The sequence below is a fragment of the Eublepharis macularius genome, chromosome 5 (assembly GCF_028583425.1).
Source record: "Eublepharis macularius isolate TG4126 chromosome 5, MPM_Emac_v1.0, whole genome shotgun sequence".
Taxonomy (NCBI): domain Eukaryota; kingdom Metazoa; phylum Chordata; class Lepidosauria; order Squamata; family Eublepharidae; genus Eublepharis; species Eublepharis macularius.
Window position 1 is genome coordinate 3,747,167 of NC_072794.1, and position 23,319 is coordinate 3,770,485.

Here is a 23,319-nt window from a genome sequence, read left to right on the forward strand (position 1 = left end):
GTATGTGATGTCTGGTGCTTCCAACATCTGAGTGAACGTGATTACACTTATTTTTCTTCAAGGCACAATATTCATACTCATACATTCTTTGAATGTAATGTGCCATCAAGTTGCCTCCAACCTATGGTGACCCTATGAATGAAAGACCTCCAAAATATCTTCAACAGACTTGTTCAGATCTTGCAAACTAGAGGATGTGGCTTTTTTTATTGAGTCAAGCCATCTTGTTTCTTACTGCTTTCCACTTTTCCTAGTTTATTGACTTTTCCAGAGAATCTTGTCTTCTCATTATGTGACCGAAGTATGATAGCCTCAGTTTTGTCATTTTAGCTTCTAGGGAGAATTCAGTCTTGATTTCATTTAGTACCCTCTTATTTGTCTTTTTGGCTGTCCATGGTATCCGCAGAACTCTCCTCCAGCACCACATTTCAAATGAATCCATTTTCTTCCTGTCAGCTTTCTTCACTGTCCACTTTTCACATCCATACATAGTAACGGGGAATACCATAGTTTGGGTGATCTTGATCTTGATCCCCAGAGATCTTTTCTAGTTTCCTCACAGCAACTCTTCCAAGACTCAGTCTTCAAGATTGAGACACTTCTTTGTGTATAGGTTATAAATTATGGTCTAATCATGCATGGGTAGAATGCTTGTTACACAACAAAGATACTGTAGATAAAGACACAAGATGTGTTCCTAATCTCTTTTATTAGACCACAATATATTTACAGAAACCAAAACAGATTTACAAAACTATTTTGAATTTAATGCAGAATGTGGAGTTTCTCAAGATATAGTTTGGGACGCAATAAAGGCAGTAATCGGGGAAATTTATTTCCTTAGCTTCAAACTATAAAAGAAAGAACAATTCAGACTTGAATTATTAACTAAAATTAAAAATCTAGAATCTGAACACAAAAGATATAATAGTTTTTAAAAAGCTTATAACACACTATTAATAGAAAGGGGGAAAACTGAAGCTTTAGAAACAACGAAAATCCAAAAAACTCAGCTCCTGGAAGCTTCACCTCTGCCTCGTACCCTGCCCTCGCTTGGCTAGACCTCCTGTGTCCTGACTTCGGCTTTGTCCCCGACCACCCCTTGCTTGTCTCTGTGTTTGACTGACGACTCGGCTTTCTGACCTCGGCTCGGCTTTCTGATTCTCATTTGCTCGCTCCGCTGACAGACTGACTTTCTGGCTCTCAACCCCGGTGTGTCTTGGACTCTCGCTTGCTCTCTCCCTCACCCAGCCCTGCTCGTGACAGTAACGCCCTCAGAGTCTCCCTCTCTGAGCCCTCTTCCCGGGCCAAAGGCACATGATGTTTTGAAGCTCTCTTCCTCTGTGGTCTGCTCTACTCTCTTGGGTAAGTATACACCCCCCCACACACACATTCTATTCCAATCTCTGGCTAATTTCCTAGGACTCTGTATGTTCCAACAGTTTATTACTTCTTGTGTGTGGATTTTCTCCTTTAAATAAAGTTCTTTGTGTTGAAGAACACCTATCTCGAAAGTTTCCTTGGGGAGAGGACTCCATAAACATTGATGGAGGGTCCTGCTTGTTACTCTTCTCGCATAGCTTTACTCCTTGCTGCTAATTCCCCTCGCTTACTCACAAAGAGTCTCATTCCAGTAACACCAAGACTTTGAATTGTGCCCAGTAACTGAGGGGAAGCCAATAGAGAGACTGCAGAATGGGAGTGATACACATGCTCCGTCTAACTCCTGAGAGTAAACGAGCTGCAGCATTCTGCACCAGCTGGAGTCACCGAGCTGACTTTGAGGTAGCATTGCCAGCCTCCAGGCGGTGGCTGGAAATCTCCTGGAATTACAACTAATCTCCAGGCCACGGAAATCAGTTCCCCTGGAGAAAATGGCTGCTTTGGAAGGTGGACTTTATGACACTATACCCTGCTGATATCTCATCCGTCCCCAAACTTTGTCCTCGGTCTTTAACAATAGTGCTGGGTTTTGCTCTGTGGTCACTATGGGGCCAAGTCAGCAAGGACCAACTGAAATCTATCAGAGGTGGGAAGTACAATTTCCCTCGGCCTTCCCAACCAACATTACCTCCATCTTGACAGGATTCAGTGTCACCTTATTCCCCTTTAGCCATTTAACCCCAGCAGTCAGGCACTCGTTTAGGACCTCCACAGTATCAAGAGGTGATTCTTGCCGAGCCTAGGCTTGCATGGCATGATAGGTGAAAAGAGGAACTATTCTGAATATATTTTTTAAAAGCCACAACCTGTGTTTCATGCAGCATGGTCTAAAGGTCGTAATCCAGTGCTCATAGATTCAGGGAGGTTGGGAGGAGAGTTTGCTTGCTTGTGTGCCTGTTAGCTATATTGAATATATGCAAAAAAAGAATTAAACGGCACTTCCATGGCACCTTAACATTTTAATATCTATTCCAGCAAACGCTTCTTAGTCTTTACAGGGCCACCAGTCTTCCATTACATTTTTTACAACAGACTAACAGAACTACCCCTGCTTTGTATATGACAAAGTGCACTTTGACTCAGGAATGCTCACACCCTAGAAAATGTTGGTCTTTAAGGTGCTACTGGACTTAAATTTTGTTCTGCTGCTACAGAGCAACCCATCTAAAAGGAAAGGGCCTTCTCAACTGTGGCACCAAAGCTCTGGACAGGGCTCATTTTGAGGGGGAACGTGCCGGAACGCAGTTCCGGCAGTTCCCCAAAGAGGTCACGTCAGGTGGCCCCCCACACCTGACTCTTGGCCATTTTGGGCCCGTTTCAGCCTGGATTGGGGCCGAAACGGCCCAGATCGGGCCTCTGACGGGTGGTGGATCACTCTCCAACTCAGCAGTGGCCTGATCCTCACCATTTTGGGCCCCTTTTCGGCCATTTTCAGCCCCTTTTTGCCATTTTGGGCCCAATTTTGGCCCTGAATGGCCAGGATTGGGTCCAAAACAGCCAGGACAGGTGATGCCAGGGGGCGTGGCATATGCAAATCAGTTATGCTGATTACACACTTCTGACGATGTCAAAGGGTGTGGCATATGCTAATGATTTATGCTAATGAGTTCCTCCAGCTCTTTTTCTACAAAATGACCCCTGCCCAGGGAGATTCTCCCGTCCCCTTTTGTTGCCATCTTCCCCCAACAGGTTGAGTCTTCGTTGTTCCATTTGATACCTCCTTCAGTGATATCTCCTTCCTACCCAGTATTTTAATTGTTGCTTTTATGTTGTTGTATGTGTTAGCCTTGATTTTAATTGATTTAGGAGTGGTTTTGCTTGGCTTTAATGTTTTTAAGAGGTGTTTTTACTATGTTTCTAATCTGTAAAAGCAGGATATAAATTCTGTAAATAAATGTACTCTACTGGTGCACTGGATCCTTCCTCATCTTGGCGATTAAAATCATGTAAGGTCCACATAAGTGAACTCTTGATGTCTATCATAAACCAGTAACCAAGAGTTTCTCTACACAAGACATCTTACACAGGGACGCTCAAGTGACTTACTTTCTGTGTTTACTCTGTCTCCATAGCAGTGCATCTGTATCCACCAGGGCTTTTTTTCTGGGAAAAGAGGTGGTGGAACTCAGTGGGGTGCTGTAATGATTCCAAGTAAATGTGTGCATGTGTCTTTAAATGCTTGGTTTGAGCTAGGTGAAGAGTGGGGGTGAAAGAGAGGAATGAGTGAGCGATATGATTGGTTGACTGAGATTGTGGGCGGAGTGAATGCAGTTGAGACTGACAGTGCCGGGAGAAAGGTTTTTCAGTCAGAAGAAAGAGAGGCTAGCTGTGTGCTGCCTGAGGAGTTTTCTGTGAGAGAAATATAGAGCCTAGAGAAAGAGGCTAACTGTGTGTGAAGCCTTACAAGAGATCTGTGTGAATGAGTTTAAATGAAGTAACTTTAAGAACTAAGAACTACTTTTATGAAACCAATACGCTTCTTGAAAAATAAACATTTATTTTGTTTTGTTATATCCCAGTGTAGCTGTCATTGCTATATCCCATTCATATCCTCAGGGCCACATAGAACCACGAAGGAGCCTGACGCTTAAACACGTTTCCAAAGGGGAAATTTGAATAAAATATTTTGGAATAATATATTCCTGGTGGCAGCAAACTACCCAGAGGGTGTAAGGGGAAGATTAAAAGAAAAATCTACCCCAAAGAAAGTACAGGTCATAACAGGTGCCCCTGGAGAAAATGGTCACATGGCTGGTGGCCCCGCCCCCTGATCTCCAGACAGAGGGGAATTTAGATTGCCCTCCGCGCTGCTCAGCAGCACGGAGGGCAATCTAAACTCCCCTCTGTCTGGAGATCAGGGGGCGGGGCCACCAGCCATGTGACCATTTTCAAGAGGTTCCGGAACTCCGTACCACCATGTTCCTGCTGAAAAAAAGCCCTGGTATCCACAATGGGAGAACAAGAGTAAGATCTTTCATTTGAGCATCCCTGTGTAAGATGTTTTGTTTAGAGAGACTCTAACCCAAGGTGCCTTCTGTCAACTACTCAAAGAGATGGTTATATCAGCCCGCCAAGAAAAAAACCCTCATCCATAGACAAAAATGATGTGGCCAATTATCGCATAGTCTCTAATTTACCCTTTCTAGGCAAAGTGACTGAAAGAGCCATAGCAGACCAAGTCCAGGTCTTCTTGGATAAATCTTTGTGCTGTGTCTGGCCAGCTGACAGACAGCTCTGGTGGCTTTAGCTGATTACCTCCACTTGAATGCAGATGAAGGGCCAAGGCCATGTTTCTTTGTTGCTCCACCTGTAGCCTTTGATATAGTAGATCATGCCATCCTGTTGAGGCATTTGGAGACAGAAGTAGGAATCAGGGATATGCCTTGTACTGGTTTAAATTATTCCTCATGGAATGGACTCAAAGACTTGCTGATGAAGACCAGCTATCTTCAGTATAATTATGTTGCAGGGTTCCACATGGGGTTCCCCATGTTATTTATCCTCTATGGAAAGCCTTTAAGAGAAATCATTCATAGCTATGGAATTTGATGGCATCAGTATGCTCTATATCTTTCTGTCCAGATCCTCTGCTGATGCAGTTGAAGTCCTGAGTTGCAGCCTGATAGCTGTGGTCAAAGGGCTGAAAGCAAACACATTGAAACTGAACTGAAAAAAGATGGAAGTGTTGCTGGTTGGGAAGGCAGAGATACTGAAGGACATTGTGCTCCCCACTTTCAATGGGGTTCAGTTGACCCTTGCTAATTTCGTTAAGAGCCTAAGGGTTATACTGGATCCATCACTACTGCTAGAAAAGCAGGTTAAGGCAGCTGCAAAAAATGCCTTCTATGAACTCAGTAAAGGGAGCTGGAATGTGGTTCTCTACCTGGACAGGGCTAATCTGCCCACCTGGATTCATACCGTGGTAACATTGAAGCTAGACTACCATAACATTCTCTGCATGTCTCCGATAGAAATCAACTCTGAGACTTCAGTTGGTGCAGAACGCCACAGCTGTATTATGATCAGGAGCTAGGCAGAGCATGCGTGTTACTCCGGTTCTGCAGTCACTCCACTGGCTACCCATCCATTTTCAAGGTTTTAGCTATCACACACAAAGCCTTGCATGGCCTTGGTCCCTCGTATCTACAGGGTCGCCTCCTTTCCTATGCTCTGCCATGGCAGCTTTGCTCATTTGGAGTGTAGCACTACTTTGTAAAAAGGTCAAAATCAAAAACTGACCATACATGCACATTCTCTGTAGTGGCCCCCACCTTATGGAAAGGCCTGCCTGATGAGGAGAGCTCTCACTCTCTTGGCTTTCTGCAGTCCCATCAAGGAGGGCTTTTTTACATGCATAGTTCGGGTGTACTGTAAGGAAGTGGTTTCAAAAGAGATGCCTTGGTAAAGGAGTAAGGACTTCAGAGGTCATAGATCCAGAGGAGTTAGCCGTGTTAGTCTATAGTTGCAAAATTGTACAGAGTCAAGTAGCACCTTTAAGACTAACCAACGTGATTGTAGTATACGCTTTCTTCATCAGATGCAACTTCATTGTAGCGTTAGGTTTTTGAGAACCATAGCGCTCTTCGTCAGATGCATCTGACAAAGAGAGCTGTGGTTCTCGAAAACCTACGCGACAATCAAGTTGGTTAGTCTTAAAGGTGCTACTGGGCCTTCCGAGGAGCATCGTGCGCATGTCTGGCGCGCCCAGCCTTGCGCCTGCGCTCTAGGGAGCGCCGCCCCTCCCACCCGGAAGTGGTGGGCGTGACGTCAGGGGTGGGCGTGCCTCTGCCTGGCCGCTGCAGCCGCGGGAGGGAACCGGAGGCCGGGAGCGCTGCTCCGTCTGCCTGCCCGCCCGCGCTGCAGGTAGGGGCCCGGCGCGCCCGTGGGCTGGGAGCGGGGCGGGGGGGGGGGCAGCGTCCCGCTGGGCGGCTCGGGAGGCCCCGCGGCGACTCCCCTCAAAGCCTCCTCGAGGGGGAGCAAGGGGCCGGGTGGGGCCCGGGGCAGCCTGGAGGGGTCCCTGAGGCGGTAAACGCGGGCTGGGTGGGCTTTGCTCTGCGGCCGCTGCGGGACCGCGCCGGGGTTGGGGGGACGTCCCGGGCCTGGCTTGGTGGCTGCGGGGAGGGCAGGGAGGGGAGCGGGGCGGGCGGGTCCGTGGACCCCTCAGGGGCAGGGGCGCCCACGCGGGGGTTGCCTGACGAAAAGGGGCCCCTGAGGCTGGCTTGGCCTTCGGTGGCCCGTGAAGTGGCCCCCCAAGGCAGACGGGGAGTCGAGATCTGGATTGGCAGCCCGCGCTCCCTCCATCCTTGAAGTGAGCGGGAGCCCTTGATGGGGAGAGGCGCAAGGCAGGTGAGCGCGGAGCCCGGCCGCTGTCAGCGGCAGGTAGGGGGCTGCCTTGACCGTTGTGCGTAAGGAATGTCGTTCTGCAGCCTTTGTGTTTTGGACGCTTGGGCCTCGGAGATTGAAAGCAGGGTGTTGTGGAAAGGGGCTGGTAGGCCTCCATGTCTCTCGGATCTGTAACAGGAATCTCCTCTGGACTCCTAGTGCAGGAGGGGTCTGGGATTTTGTTCTGGATCCGACCCGTCTGGAGTCAATGGATGCAAAAGGCTTTGCAAGCCCCCCCCCCCTCAGACTACCTTTGGTGGAGTGGGTCCAGCCTCTGCTGCCCATCCCTGGGTGCTTGGAATTTATTGCCAGCCATTGGAGGCTTTAGACTGGTGATGGAACTGTGTTCAAGTGCACACATTCACACATCATTGTGCCTGATCTCACCAAACATAATTTTCTGAAAATATTCTTGTCTTTTCATGCAACTGGCTGCTAAGAATGTCTGAAATATTCTCTCCAAATATTTGGGCTTGCTGACTCCCAGGAAAAGCACCACTTGAATTTTTGGTGTTTTTAAATGTATTGCAAATGATGGACTCACTCTGGGGAAAGATCCAGGTTCAAATATCCACTCTGTCATTAAGCATGCTGGCTGTCTTTAGAGGCACCTCTCAGTCTAACCTACCTCTCAGGGTTGTTGTGGTTATGAAGTAGGGGAAGGGAGGACCACCCTAAGCTCCTAGAACAATGGAAATTTAGGAGAGAAAATTCATCTCTGCCTAGCCTACCTTAAGGGATTGTTGTGGGAATTAAATCAAGGCATGCAAGCTAAATGGGTCTCTTTTCTGCATGACCCAGTTGAAAAAATGTGCCTCTATCAACCCATGTCTCCATTGCAGGGAGCCTTGAGCAATTGGATCCAGAAAGGCACACGTGGCCTGCGCTTGTCTTAGTGTGTGTAAAGTACCATCAAGTCATAGCCAGCTTATAGCAACCTCTCAAGGGGTTTTCAAGACAAGAGAGAAAGAGGTGGTTTGCTGTTGCCTGTCTCTGCTTAGTAACACTGGACTTCCTTAGTGGTCTCCCATCCAAGTACTAACCAGGGCCAACCCTGTGAGCTGGTGAGATCAGGCTAGCCTGGGTCATCTAGGTCAGCGTGTGCCTTTACAACATATTCCTCTGGTTCTCTTATGCTTCAAGATCTCCTTTTGCACATCCCCTCTTGCTTCTGCCTTATGAGAACTTACGTGTGGGGTGGGAAGGAGTCAGTAGTCTGTTTCATTTGAAAATGTGGGGGAGGCTCTTCAAGATCCTCATAGCTTTGCTCCACCCTCATTGCAGATGGTTGTGATAATTTCCTTTTCCCCCCCTTCCACATGAACCATGTGCTGTGCGCTGCGTCTGGGGGATGACTGACTGACTAAACAAAGAGGTCTTTTTCCCCTAAGCACGTTGACTCAGTTCTTTTTCTGTGTCAGCCAGGCCAGAGCCCGTCTGCACAGTGTTGGGTGGTGCTGTGCTGTTTGGAAACCGCCCGGGTCCTGAGTTGCCCTCCCAGCAAGGCCAAGAAAAAGGAGCAAACTGCACCGTGACCCACTAACTACAGAAAAAAAAATTCTATCCAATAAATTTCAATGAAAGTCGTCTCATTTGTAAGTTTCCTCAGTCTTATTCATTAATAAGTCCTGATAAGAATGCCTGAAATATGCCAGGGATATTCTCTATTATGAATTGTAATTCTGTATTTTTTGTAAGTGCCGGGAAGAAGGATACCAGAAATGGGATGTGAATACTAGTACACCCATTGCAGTTACCGCCAGTACATTTGGAATAATATCCTCTTTGGACTTACGGACATTGCTCCCTATTAACTTTTTCTGTATGGCATATTTTGTAATTTGAATGTTCTGTATACTATAACTCTTTTGAGGCATTGTCACTTTATATGTACAAGCACTGGTCACTTTCTTCTTGTCAATGATTGTGTATGAGCACTCAGCACTTTATTGTGGTACATGTGACCACCTCAGGTTTGCTGTGAATTTGTGACCCTTTTTGCTGTTGTTCATTGAATGATTGTATGTGACTGCCTCAGGGTTTTCAACTACAAATTGTTTTGGCAGTAACTGTGTCTTTGAAATTAACTAATAAGATTGAAGAAACTTACAAATGAGATGACTTCCATTGAAATTTATTGGATAGAATTTTTTTTCTGTAGTTAGTTGGTCACGGTAATGGCAAACCACCCCGTAAAAAGTCTGCCAAGAAAACTTCGTGATGTGACGTCCCCTCATGGGTCAGTAATGACTCGGTGCTTGCACCTTTACCTAGTTGGTCACCGTGCAGTTTGCTTCTTTTTCTCGGGTTCTTCCGTGACTCTTTCTTTCTTGTTTGGTTCTCCCAGCAAGGCCTGCAACTTAAAACATCTTGTCCAGCTGAATAATTCAGTGGGAGTTAAATGCTGCTGCTGAAAATCTCAGTATGTGCAGTAGACGAGAAGAGCCATCTCTGTTGGCTGAAACTTTAAGCAGGCTGACTTTTCTGATAAAAGTGATTCGTAAGTGAATAATCAGACCCTCTAGAAATATACTGTTTGACCCACCAGCTTTTCACTCAAAGGCCACCCCTCTTGCTCTGGGGTTTTCATAGCAGTGATAGGGAGAGCATCCTGTGGGAGAAGTTGGGGGGCTTTATCCCCCATTGCCTTGAACCGAGTTCAAGAGGGAGGGCTGGGCTCCTGTGATGGCTGATCTTAAGGAGACTCCAGAGATCTGGAGAGGAAGAGTATTCCCTTTGGAAAGTTTCTCAAGTGCTTTAGTTTTCTGAGGAAATGTTTCCCTTTCTAAAGACTGACAGTTTCATAGAAGTAACTTCAGGGAATGGATGCCATTGCCAACAAAATATAGAGAAGCTAGGCAGTTTCAGAGATGTGATGAATGTTTTTCAGTTGATTAGATGGAATTGTGAGAGAGGGTGCTTGTACATTTTGTTGATTTCTAAATGGAGAGGGGAAGACGAAAAGTGAAAATATGTACAGTGATCCAAATTAAAAATGAAGTTGTTAATTCACCTGATTGGCTGTTTTGGTGTGCTAGTTGAAGCTCAGGGGTAACTTTTCTTAGGACTGCATTATTAGTGTGTCTACAGTTTTTAGTACCACGGGTATTTCCTTAAATCTAAATGTAAAGGAAGGATGGGTTGTATTGTCTTCACATTTTTTCCATATATTATTCCAGTCAAAATAATTTTCACACAAAGCACGGAATTTGTTTGAATGTAACATTTCAAACCACCCTTGTTTAATCGTTCCTAATCTAATATTTCTGTTCAAGTGTTGGTTGCTATTGGGGTATAAAATTAAAAGGAGATACTTTAAAATCTTTTTTACTTTCAGATCATACTCTGTTAGGGGGATTTTCCTGAAAAATGTCACATTCTAATTTATCTGGAAGATCCCTTTAGGATCAGGCCCACGAGACAGTCTGGCTTCACATGGTGGCCGAGCAGAAACTCATGGGAGGCAGGGAGGCGAAAGCTGCCCCATAGCAACTGGCATTCTACCTCTGGCTATGGAGGTGCCATTTGGCATTCATGACTGTTAGCCATTGAGAGACGTCTCTTCCTCTCATGTGGCCAACCTCCTTTTAAAGCCATCTAAGCTAGTAGCTGTTGTTGCATCCTGTGGTGGCCAGTTCCACAAATCAGTTCTGCATTGTGGCGAAGAAGAACTTATTTTCCAGTCCTGAATCATCTTCTGCCCATCAACTTGATTTGGTTTTCCCGACTTCTAGTATCAAGGGCAAGGGAGAACATGTTCTCTTTCTCCACTGTCTACAGACCAGGCATAATGTTATATCCTGTTCTCCTTCCCCTCCCTGCTTCTCTTTTGCCTGAGCTTTTCACTTTAGAAAGTGGTCCCATCCCTTGATCAATTTGGCTGCCCTTTCCTGGACCCTTTCACAGATCTGCAGTCTCATTATTGAGAAAGGGTAGCTAGTACAGCTTTCAGGGTACATAGAACAGAAATAAATCTATTACATACGCAGATTCACCCCATGAGTTAGTGTGCAGTTTAGGGATGAGACTTGAGCTAACCTGATGAGTTTGTTTGGGCTTTCTGGCCAGTCCATTCTTGGGGAAGATCTCCTTCTCTGTGGAGTCTTGAAGGCTCTTGGCTCCCTGGCAGAGCTCCTGCCTCACCTGCAGGTGGTTTTCAGTTCAGTCTGCAGTTGAAGGATCTCAGGGAGCAGGTGATGGGAAAGGCTTCCTTCTGTTTAACATCTTCGAAAGCCATGGCCCATCAAGGGAGGTGATTCTGAGCTGGCTGGCCCAAGGGTCTCCGTCTGCATAGGGCGGCTCCAGAGGTGGCATGCCGAAGGAAGTCCTGGTTTCAGCCCCTGAGTCTGTACATAGTGGGGTCTCAGGTGTTGGGAAAAACCATGGAAGGCTGCTGCCAGACAGAGGAGATGGGGCAAGCCATGGAGCCGTGGTCTGTGATGTGGCACGGCCACACTTTAGGGGAAGATGAAGGGGAAGAATGCTGATGCAATCCAAACCGTTGATTCCACCCCAGCCTGGAAGGATTAGTGGTTCCTTGTGGCGATCTCTGAAGAAGAGATCTTGAAGTCTTCCTCCAAAGTATTAGAGGGAAAGGGGAGTCGGGCTCCGTTTTGAAAGGTTGGTTTGATGTTTAGAGCATTAGAAACCTGTGCAGAGGTGCCTGAGAAAGCATCATCGTGCCCCAGGTGATCAATGTCGTCTGTGTGTTTCTGCCTGCCACAGGTTCTCTTTCACTCAAGGCTTCGCAGATCTTTGTCGTCTTCCGTCACAGTTGTATTCATGCTCCTAGGTGCCTCTTCCATAACAAAAGGGAGCGCATAGACTGGTTTCTGAGAGCTCCTGGGCGCCGCTCAAGAGCATAGCCTCGTAATTTGATACAGACTGCAGGCACAGGTGGCATGCTCAGTTTAAAAGCAAAACTCCTTAAATATTTTAGATCTCTAGTCAATGAACTCCAATAGTGTGGTGAGGCGAGGGGGGGGGGATTTTTCAAAACTTTTGTACAGCAACAGGATCAATTCTACCCTAGTGGCGTGAATGAAGTTTTGTTGAATTCATTGTTGTGGTGGGGAGATATCTGCTATTCAGCGTTATTCCCCCCCCCCCCCGTGATAGATAATTTGCACTGCCCCCCACATGCAGATACTTGAATCCACTAATCTTCCCCACCTGCCTACAAGGATGATTTTATATTGTCGAAGGCTTTCACGGCCGGAAGACATTCATTGTTGTGGGTTTTCCGGGCTGTATCGCCGTGGTCTTGGCATTGTAGTTCCTGACGTTTTGCCAGCAGCTGTGGCTGGCATCTTCAGAGGTGTAGCACCGAAAGACAGAGATCTCTCAGTGTCAATGTGTCAAAGATGATTTTGCAAATTTGGGCAAACCACCAGGCTTGCAGAAAAATCTGAAAAACCTAGGAAAATTACATAGAGGGGTTTCAACCCCTGAAAACAGAAATAGAAAACCCACCTCCCTCTAGCCTCAGGTTGAAGCTGTTGGGGGATCCCTCAGCACCTCCAGTGGGGTGAAGCTGTGGTTGGGTGGCTGGGGATTCATTGCTGTGGCCACAGAATAGGAAAAGGAGCTGGAGCCAGCTGTGCAGGCCCGTCGCTCAGGCAGGAATACCCTTCCTGTGATTCTGCCAGTGGGCACCCACCCACCAGAATTGCTGATGCACTGAAGCATGGGCCACCTGGCTGGCCACCCTCACTGCTTCTGTTCCAGAATGGCAGGGGGGCCCCACCTTCCTTCAAGGGTGCTCCTTGGGGGCTGAGGGTTCCGATTTGGCTCCATGCAGTTCCCCTCCTCCCCCACTGCCATTCTTCCATTGAAGTGATGTGAGTGGCTGCCTGGGTGCCCTGCCTCTTTGCTGGTCACAGACTTGCCCACTTGCACCACTTCAGTGGGAGAATCTCAGGGGGGCTAGCTGCCTGCCCTCCACCTCTGTCGATGGTTGTGGGGGGCACAAGGAAGCCCAGCCTGAAGGCTTCCATTCCCCCTGCCGCAATTCTTGTGGAGACTCCCCCTCCCTTATAGAGAGTAAATTTCAGTCTAATGTTTTGTTGAATGTGAATATCTAAGAGCCACAAAGGTTTCTGTGTCGAATTGACTGCCCGAGCCAATGTAGACTTCTTCCCTTTCCATAACTCTGCAGAGAACTGGGCTGTTTGTTGGCTCAAAGTCACTTCTGGGACAGTGATCTGGTTTCTCTAAATTCTGTTCTGCTATGCAGTCTTAATTCTTCCTTCAATTGCTGAACACTGTTATGCCTCAAAGGCTTTGGTAGTAGAACTCTTAACTGGCGGGGAGGGCTGTGAGAAATCAGAGGAGGGGGGAGTGATTTGGAAATCTTGGGGATCTGAGTGAGTCAGTAAACACCTCCCACCCACCCACCACCCACCCCCGCTTAACTGATTCTGAGCTGTTGTCAGTACTCTCTGCCTCCTAAATGCGGCTTGGTCTCCCTCTTTGTAAAAAGAGGGGGCTTTTTCTTTTGGTTGATTGCTGCATACTTGGGGAGCCCTTGTGTATATGCCCTTCTTTGACTGGCCCAGTTTGGCAGCTTTTGTCATTGGCAGAAGTCGCCTGTTTTCCTCTAAGGGGATGTTCAGTGAGGTTGGGGTGGTTGCGCTGAGATGTCACCAGGGTCTTTGCAGCCTCTGGGCCATTCTGACTGCTCCCGAGGCCAACAAGACCCTCGAGGCTGCTACTTTCTCTCAACAACGCTAAGGAAGGCATGTGTGGCCTAGACTTCTTAGCTCTTTAATTTTTCAGAAATGTTTTTAAAAATGCCTCCACACTTGTATGTTGTGTGTTTTGGTGCAATAAGCATGAGAAGTCAGAGCAGAGAGATCCCAGAAATATATATATTTACTTCATGTATACTTTGCTTTCCTCACCAGTGGGAACCCAAAGCTATCCACATCATTCTCCTGTCCTCCATTATCTCCTCATAACAATCCTGTGAAGTCAGGCTGAGAAATGTATTTATTTATGTCATTTATAGTCCGCCTTTCTCACTGAGACTCAATGCACATTCCTTTAAACCCTGCCAGTCGCAGCAGGTGTGGCTCTCATCTCTTCAGCCAGAGCAAGAAGCCCGTCAAAAGAGCTCTGCTTGGGGCAGGCTGGCAGGCCATCTAGTCCACCCACCCTGGGCTCCAGAGTGGCCAACCAGATGTCCTGGAAAAGCCCGCAAGAGGAGCAGGAAGCCCACATGTGCCTCTGTTGTTGCTTACCCTACAATAGCTGACACTCAGAGTTTTCCTATCTCTGCACATCTGTCCATTTAGCCATCTTGACCACTGAAGGACCTATCCGGGGTGAATTTGTCTAATTCCCCCTTAAAGTCCATGGCCTTTGCTACATGAGCTGGCAGTGTTAATTACTGCTTAATTACTCAACAGGTGAAGAAAGTCTTCCTTTTGCTAGCCCTGAATATACTACCTATCAAATTCACTGAAAGAGGTTCTAGTATTATGAGAGAGGGACAGAAAGTTCTCTCTCTCCACTCCTAGTCCTGTGCCCAAAAGTAGTTTACTTTTGGGCGCAGAAATCAGCAGCTTCTGGGTGGTGGTGCTTCTGGGACCCTGGAAGTGTCCCATCTCTGTTTGTGCCTATGTTAGCAATACATATTGAAGGAATGATTTTAGGCTGCTGCTGAAAAAAACGGCTGAGAAATATGGGATTCAGGGCAAAAAAAGAACTCAAAATGCACAGACTATCTTTTTATTTTCCCTGTACTGTTTTGTTGTAATGGTAGCTTTCCCTTTTTAGCTTTGGCATGATTCACTGGTCAAACATGCAGCTTTAAATGATGGGTTTATGTAAGGGAAACCACTACCTTGGGTGGATTGGACTGTGGCGGGGATGTAATGGAACACTTATGCATGTCTCTTTAAGACTTCCAACTGTTCAGTGTAAGAATTTTATCTTTTAACTCTGAGCAGCGTTCAGACCTTGACGTGAGACCTGAAAACAGCTTTTCCGCCTTTAAGAGAGACTGTCAGTACCAAATAATTTATGTTATCTTATGCAGAAATCTAAGATCTTTTTCACATTGATAGCATAGATAATCTAGGATTGGTTTATTCATATTTTCAATCATATGACATTGCACCAAAGAGTGACACTGTGTCCAGCTGCAAGGTAAGAGATATAAGCCAGAAAAGATGACAGGAAAAGTTACATGAGCAGATCGTCACTGGTCCATTCTAACAGCTAGAGAACATTTGTCAGCTCCTGTCCATGATTTTTAATTAGCTGTCAGAGATGAAAGAGCACCTGTGTAGTTATACAACGTGTTAGAGAAAACTACAATAAAGTCGATATATTGTCGAAGGCTTTCACAGCCGGAGAATGATGGTTGTTGTGGATTTTCCGGGCTGTATAGCCGCCCGTGGTCTTGGCATTGTAATTCCTGACGTTTCGCCAGCAGCTGTGACTGGCATCTTCAGAGGTGTAGCACCAAAAGACAGAGATCTCTCAGTGTCACAGTGTGAAGAAGATGTTGGCAGGTAATTTATATCTACTCAGGAAGGTGGGTTTGGGCTGAGTCATCCTGTAAGAGTTTCCCAGGGTGTGGAATGCTAATGGAGGGAGGCTTCACTGTATCTTGAGGAGGTTCCTTTGCATATGGATTGGTGCTTGATATGCTAATCTTCTCTGCAGGGCTATTGTTGGGTGTAGAGTATTTTGTTAGCTTGGTGTTTTTCAGGACTGGAAACCATGCTCTATTCATTCTTAAAGTCTCTCCTTTCCTGTTGAAATTATGCTTATGCTTATGAATTTCAACGGCTTCCCTGTGCAATCTGACAAAGTAGTTGGAAGTGTTGTCCAGTATTTTAGTGTCCTGGAATAGGATACTGTGTCCTGTTTGAGTTAGGCTATGTTCAGCCACCGCTGATTTTTCTGGATGGCCAAGTCTGCAGTGTCTTTCATGTTCTTTTATTCTTGTATGGATGCTACGCTGTGTGGTCCCGATGTAAACTTGTCCACAGCTGCAGGGTATGCAGTATACTCCTGCAGAGGTGAGGGGGTCTCTACTGTCTTTTGCTGATCGTAGCATCTGTTGTACTTTTCTGGTGGGTCTGAATACTGTTTGTAAGTTGTGCTTTTTCATACAGTAAAGTCCATTCAGAGTTTGCTAGAATACATGTGTACCACTAAGTATAATGTGCTCTAATACATATTTTTGTGACAGGGATGTTCTGTCACTTTTTCCAGCAACCCTATGATAGCTAAAGTGAAGGGTCCCTCCATGTACTTGATAAGTTCTCAGGTGCGGGCCAAGACTCTTGAACCCACTTCTGCACAAGAAATGGCTGTTAGTTTTCTGGCATTGGCTTGAAGAGCTCCTGCAAATTCTGCCTCTGTTGAGTGCACTGGCAAGAAGATGCCTTCAGACAGGAGGTTCCTCCTGGCATTCAAAGCATTCCTCATACAAAGCAGAGGGGATTCCACAACCTCCCTCAATGCAGTACTGCACTGGGAAAAGAGAATCAAATCTATATCTGCCCAGGAGGGAAGGAGCTCTCGGCTCGTATGGGTGCTGTATCATCCCGCGAAAAACCTCCTCCGCTCTTCCTACCTGTCATGTGCTGCCACTGCCATTTTCCACCAGAGCCAGTGGCACAAAGGCTTATCTAGTTACTCTGCTTTTGCTGGGAAACACCAAGTGCCTTATTTTTGTAAACCTGTGCTGAGTGTAAGCAGTGCCAGGCTCTAGCTGCACACCGCCTCACTTCTTGGTGAGCAAGCATTTCCTAGTGGTTAGAGCGTCAGTCTGGGATACCCAGGTTCAAATCCCCAGTCTGCCATGGGAGCTCACTCGGTGACCTTGGGCCAGTCACACACTTTCAACGTAACCTTACTTACAGGGTTGTTGTGAACCAACTGGAGGAGAGAAGAACGATGTAAGCCACTTTGGTCCCAGCAGGGAGAAAGGTGGGGTATACATTTGTTTATTTATTTATATTCCGCCCTTCTCATTGAGACTCAAGGCGGATTACCTAGTGTGAGATTAGTACGATTAGTGGCAAGGACAAGGGCAGGCATTTCCATACAGTGTCAAGAACATTTCCATAAACAATGTCATGGGGTAAAAGAATGTAAGTTTACAAAGATATAGTATTAGCAAGGATCCAGTATGGGGTTGAGGAATTGCTGAAACAGAACATAATTAATTCTAGGACTTACATTGAACAACATAAAGCACAGGTAGGATATAGGAGTATGTATTTAAAGCAACAAATAATATGTAAAGCAACATAATGGTGAAATCTATGGTTTCTAACTCATTAGCGAAACATCTGGGATCCCTTTCCTACGATACCAAAAATTTTGTTAGGTTCATAGGTGCTGCTGGACTCTTTCTCTTTCCTACTCTTGATAGGTTGTGGTTTTTACAAACAATGAGACGGTATACTAGATTGCTTAGTATGTGTTACCTGTTTGCTGTATGTGTTCATCTGCTCCCATCACTTTGTTTTCTACTTATGACTTACGTTGGTGTAATCTGTTTTGAGCCTCAGTGAGAAAGGCGGACATTAAATAAAGTAAGTAAATACATTTCTGCAATCGTCTCTCATCTCTCTTTCCCTGCTGAGGAATGGATGGGAGGTTTCCCAAAGCAGGCAGAGCAGAGGAGAGGCAGTGGAGAGGCACAAGCTGATTGCAGTCTCCGCCAGGCTCCAGGCAGATACAGGAGCGTCTTTGGATTTGGCACCAACGGGATCCCCTCTGGTCAGTTTTGAGGTGGCCCCAGCCAGAGTGCTTTCCAAAACTCTCAAGGGAGGGGCTGCAGCTCAGCAATGAAGCCCCCGCTCAGCATGCTGAGGGTCCTGGGCCCAGTCTCCCACTAATGTAGCTGGTGTTGGGGTGTGTGTGTGTGGCTGCAGAGAGTCACTGCAAGTCAGAGCAGGCATTCCTAAGCAAGATGGAGCCCAGGGGTCTGGCGGGGTGCAAGACAACTTCACACTTTTATGAGCAAAACTTTACAGCTGTTTCCTTCAGCTATCCCTGCAGGAGAGCATCTGCTTTGCAGGCAGAAGGAGCGTGGTCCAGTTTCTGGTTAAAGGCTGGCTGGTGTCAGGGAAGACTTTTCTCCGAGCCTGGGAGCCGCTGCCTGCCAAAGGAGAGGAGGCTGAGCTTGGAAGGCTGAGTGGTCTGTCTTGATGTGGCAGCTTCCAAGTGGGAACAAGAGGGGGTCTTGCCTCCGTTTCAAAGAATACCTCTTTGTACCCGCCTTAGAGAGCTCAGTTGTTTTTTAAAGAAGTCTATTCCCTCCATCCTGGGTGAGCCCACACAACGCTGCCTGGGCCAGCTGTCAGTCACCAGGTTGCTGCTCAGCTGCCTGTTGGAGGCTGTGAATGGGTAGGTGGTTTCCCAAAGCAGGAGAGAGGCAAGAGACACAAGCGGAAGTGAATGAAGGGGCAGGGGAGGGTAGCATTGTTTCCAGCGAGAATACCACCAAAGCTGTTGTTGGTACAGGGAAGTTAATTTGAGGTTCTTACTTTCCCCAAAATAGAAACTTGCTCATTGTAAGCAGGATGGAAAGGCTTCCCATTTGGGGCACCACGGATGTGGTTGCACATGCACAGTGCCGTGACCTCCGCACCAGTTTGCCTGTCCTGTTGAGTCACTTGCTGTGTGTTTTGTTGCAGAGAAAGAGAGACACTCTAGAACCTTTTGCCGGGGTGTGTGTGTGTGTGTGGCACACAGCAGCAGACTCACAGGAACTGCTGTGGAAAGAGGCCTTAAAGCAGCCCTTTTAGAGCCTGCTGCTTCTGCCCCAGCAAGGGTGACTGCTGCTGAGGCGCCCAAGTGGTCCAGATTCCAGTCCTCTGCTTTCCTTGATGTGGGCCCTGTGCTTCTGTGCTGTGTTGCTGCTGCTGCTGCTCAGTGCCTTGGCATCTTCTACTGCCCCTCCACCTGGCGCCCACCCTCTCCCCTCTGTCAGTGCTCCTGCCCCACTGAGCCTGCTCTCTCCCCCCCCCCCCCCGAGGACTGCAGCCTCTCTGATACTCTCCCTCCTTGCTTTCAGATAACGGGATCCAGCGAGCAAGCCGGGCCGGCATGCTGAAGCAGGGCGTGTGCCAGGATGAGTTTAAAAGATGCTGGTGGTGCAGTGTGCCAAGACATGGCGGCCTACAACCTCCACATTTACCCCCAGCTCTCGACAGAAAGTGCCTCCTGCTGCAGGGTGACGGCCACGAAGGACGCCACCACCGCTGAAGTCATCAGGGATGCCATTGGTGCCTTAAACTTGGATGTGTCTAAGCACTATGTGCTTGTGGAGGTGAAGGAGTCTGGGGGGGAGGAGTGGGTGCTGGATGGGAACGACTCTCCTGTCCACAGGGTCTTGCTGTGGCCTCGCCGGGCCCAGGATGAACACCCTCAGCAAGAGGGCTACTATTTCCTTTTGCAAGAGAGAAATGCTGATGGGACCATCAAATATTTTCACATGCAACTGGCCTCTGGGGAGGAGCAGGAGGAGGAGGCCCGGCGGCTGGTCGAAAGGGGTTTCCTCCCATGGCAGCAGGAAGACTTCAACGATCTGTGCAACCTCCCCAACTTGACGGAGACCACGCTGCTGGAGAACCTCAAGAGGCGCTTCTTGAAGCAGAAGATCTACACCTATGTCGGGAGCATCCTAATCGCAATCAACCCCTTCCAGTTCCTGCCCATCTACAACCCAAAATATGTCCAGCTGTACCAGAACCACCAGCTGGGGAAGCTGGAACCCCACATCTTTGCGATTGCTGATGTGGCCTATCACACTATGCTCAAGAAGCGTGTCAACCAGTGCATCGTCATTTCTGGGGAAAGTGGGTCTGGGAAAACGCAAAGCACCAACTTCTTGATTCACTGCCTCACTGCCCTGAGTCAGAAGGGCTACGCCAGCGGAGTAGAGAGGACCATCCTGGGAGCTGGGCCTGTGCTGGAGGTAAAGTCTGTTTTTTTTAAATAAATGCTCTTGCAAAGCCTTTTGTCAACAATGAAGGAGATTGGAGATGCTCTCTGGTGTGGGGGATCAGAAGCCCCTCTATTTCAGCCAAGGTTGTTTTGGGAACAGAAGCTCTCAGCTGTTGCTTTTCCTTCCATCTCTGGCTTGGCATTGTTGTGTGTGTAAAGCTCCCAAAGATCGTTCCAAAATAGCCTCTTCGCTGCAGCCATCAGTGAAGGTAAAGGAGTTGGGGTGGAAGGCGCCTGCACAAGTGTCCTGATCTGGGTCTGGCCCCATTACTGAGTTCTGTGATTTCCGTGGAATGAGGAAGGAGGCTTCGTACCTGCCCCACAGTGCACAGCCAAGCCCCCCTCCCTTGGGTTTGTCCTAAGTTGTTTCTGTTGCAGCCCCTTTTCCCTCAGAGCAGACCGGCCATAGAGAAAGGCAGCAACTTCCTGTCTCTCGTGTCCTCGTAATTCCCTGTTCCGCTGTCCAAGCCCAGGTCCATATCTTGGATTCTTCAGCCAGGTTTCTCGGCAGTGCTGGCAGTCAAGAGTTCAGCAACACAGGCAGCCTGGGGCCTTGTGACATCTCCTTGCTGCTGCGGGGAGTGATGCCCAGAGGAGAAAGTGAAGCTGGATTGTGTGTGTGTGTGTGTGTGTGTGTGTGTGCGCGCGCTCCTTTTAAGCTGTATCAGTGCAAAAAAGTTGTGCTTACATATACCTACCTACATGTATATGAAGGGGTTAGGGGGAGGGTGACATGTTGGGGGGGAGGGGTGCTGGGGGCTGGAGGACATCCTGCCCAGCCCCTCCCCCTCAACATGGAGCTAGCCCTCCTTTCTAGGTGGCCCTAGGGAAGCTGATCTGTCTCTGCTTCTGTATATCAGTTAACTGACTGGTGGGCCTAAGCAATTGTTAAAAAAAAGAGGATCTTTTTTCCCGTAGAGAGTTGAACTGAATCAATTTGTAGCATGGGTTTAACAGTACTGGCCTTCCTTGAAGAGTTGTTGTGTGGGTAGGAAAAGGATTGCTGCTCCCAGTAGATTTCATAGCAGCTGCTGGGTGCGTGGGCCCTCCTTTGCTGTCCTCACTGCGGTTGAGGGAAACTCACTTACCAAAAATCTCCTGATAAAGTCATAGCAGAAGTGGGAATGGAATTGGGGACTTCCTAAGCTAGAGCTCAGTCCCGCTTCATTCACCCTGATGTTGCGGACTTTGGGACTTGCGCTCACATCTGCAGTTTGCAAGTGAGGGATGTAGGGGGGAGCTGGTTTGTGTGTGTGTGTGTGGGGGGGTCTTTTTCTAGTTGCCTGAATGTCTTTGTCTCTGAACTGTTCTTGTCTTGGGCAGGATACTTCAAAGCATCTGTGCATTTTCTGTTCTCTGCTGGAAAGCAGAAGTGGCTTTTCCCTCTAAGCTCTCTTGAGTCTGCATCTGTGGCTTCTAGCCCCAAACAGGAAGTGGCGGCTCTGGAGGCCGCCTTCCTTGCAGATCAGCTGGTTGTGCTTCTGTCCTTGCTGTTATCTTCTTCCGGTGGTGGGGAAGAAGAAACCCATCCCCTGAACAGAGGCATCCAGAAATGTGTGTGAGGGTGTGTAAAGTACATCCCATGTCACTGCTTTGTGTTGCATACCCAGGGATAGGTGCCTTCAGAATATATGCGTGTGGTGCATGAAAGCTCTTCAACTCATTCAAAAAGTTTAGGCCCTGTCTGGCTTGCTTAGCTGGGAAATTCTGTTGAACCAGTTACTAGTGGGGAGGGTGGACTCTGTAACCACTCCAGACCTCTTTTTCAGAGTTCAGACAGTCTGGCAGTGGTGCGTGAGTGTGAGTGTGAGTGAGTGAGCTTGCAAACAGCCTTCTCACAGGTAGAAGGGGAGCAGAAAAGCAGTGAGATGTGTGTGGGAGGTAGCGGTGATTCTGGGAATCAGCACTTGCCGAGATTGAGAAGCAAGCCACAAAGTAGTGCACCAGCTAGGAGCGAGCCAGTGTGAATGGCACTACTGGTGGCCCAAATGGCAAGCAGCCAGAAAAGAGGACTGGCAGAACTTTGCTAAACCCAAGAAAAGGCTGCAAAAATCAAAGCCAGTGAAGGAGAGGGAGTTGTTTATGACGTGACTTGAACCCTGAAAGGACTGTACATACACAAAGCAAAACCAGTGGTAAAACCAATACATCATTGTACAGTTACTTCACTTGAAATCCGCAACTGCCAGCAGCAGCATCAAGAACTAATGAGAGTCAGTGTGTGTGTGATGTGCGTGATGTGCCTTCAAGTAACTTCAGACTTAACACTTTGTAAACCGCTCTGAGTGGGCATTAAGTTGTCCTGAAGGGCGGTATATAAATCGAATGTTATGTTATTGTTACGGTGATTCTATGAATTAACAGCCTCTAAAACATTCTGGCATTGACAGCTTTGCTCAGATCTTGTAAACTGGAGAACGTGGCGTCTTTTATTGAGACAAGCCATCTCCTTTTGGGTCTTCCTCTTTTCCTGCGGCTTTCCACCTTTCCTAGCATTATTGTCTTTTCTAATCAGTCTTGTCTTCTTATGATGTGGCCCAAGTAAGACTGCCTCAGTTTCATCATTTTTGCTTCTAGGGAGAATTCAGGTTTCATTTGATCTAGAACCCACTTATTTGTCTTTTGGCTGCTCATGGTATCTGTAAAACTTCCCTCCAGCATTGCAAATGAATCAACTTTCCTCCTGTCAGCTTTCTTCAGTGTCCAACTTTTACATCCATATATAGTAATGGAGAATACCATAGTATGAATTATCTTGATCTTGGTCTCCAGCAACACTTCCTTACACTTAATTTCCTAGTTCCTTCGTGGCTGCTCTTCCAAGTCTCAGTTGCCTTCTGGTTTCTTGGCTGCAGTCTCCGTTTTCTTTGATGATTGAGTGAAGGAATAGAAAATGTTCAACAATTTCAATTTCTTCATTGTCAACCTGAAAATTGGGTAATTCCTCAGTAGTATTTTTGCCTTTGTGATGTTCAGCTATAATCCTTCATTGGCACTTTTTTCCTTAGCCTTCATCATTCATTTCAAATCTTCATTATTTTCTCATTCCACCTTTATCTAAATCTAATCCAGCTTTCCTTATGAGATAGGGAGATAATGTACATCCTTGTCTGACACCTTTGCCAATTGGAAACCATTTTGTTTCTCCATATTCTGTCCTGACAGTAGCCTCTTGTCCAGCGTACAGGTTACGCATCAACACAATCAGATGTTGTGACACCCCCCATCACCCACTGGAACTGTCTGAACCCTTCTGCTGATGTGACCATTGAGTCCTGAAGGGGGGCAGATGCACCTTAGTCCAGTGTCCCAGCTTTGGCCATGCCACCTTGACTGACGCCTCTTGGAGTTTAGATTCTTGACCTCTCAGCTTCACTGACACACTTTGACCCCCTCACCATGTGAATGTGTATCCAAGAAGGGGGAATGAGAGTCAATAACCAAATTAAAGTCAGCAAACCACTCCCCCACCCCAAACCAGAAAAATGAGCGGAATAGAAAAGCTTTCACCAGGCA

The 23,319-nt window shown here is 47.3% G+C and overlaps 1 protein-coding gene across 8 annotated transcripts in view; it reads left to right on the plus strand.

Annotated features, from left to right (window-relative positions):
• Positions 1–6,239: 6,239 nt before the first annotated feature.
• The window catches only part of MYO9B (myosin IXB), a 75,648-nt gene continuing 58,568 nt past the window's right edge, over positions 6,240–23,319 (plus strand). For 7 of the 8 annotated variants that reach the window (XM_054979765.1, XM_054979769.1, XM_054979768.1 and 4 more), the window contains exons 1-2: positions 6,240–6,306; positions 18,872–19,774. In XM_054979765.1, the coding sequence (XP_054835740.1) occupies positions 18,929–19,774 (846 nt within the window). In that variant the 5' untranslated portion in view covers positions 6,240–6,306; positions 18,872–18,928. Of the gene's footprint in view, positions 6,307–8,377; positions 8,421–18,871; positions 19,775–23,319 lie in introns of those variants that run through there. The other variant, XM_054979766.1, reaches the window with a different exon arrangement.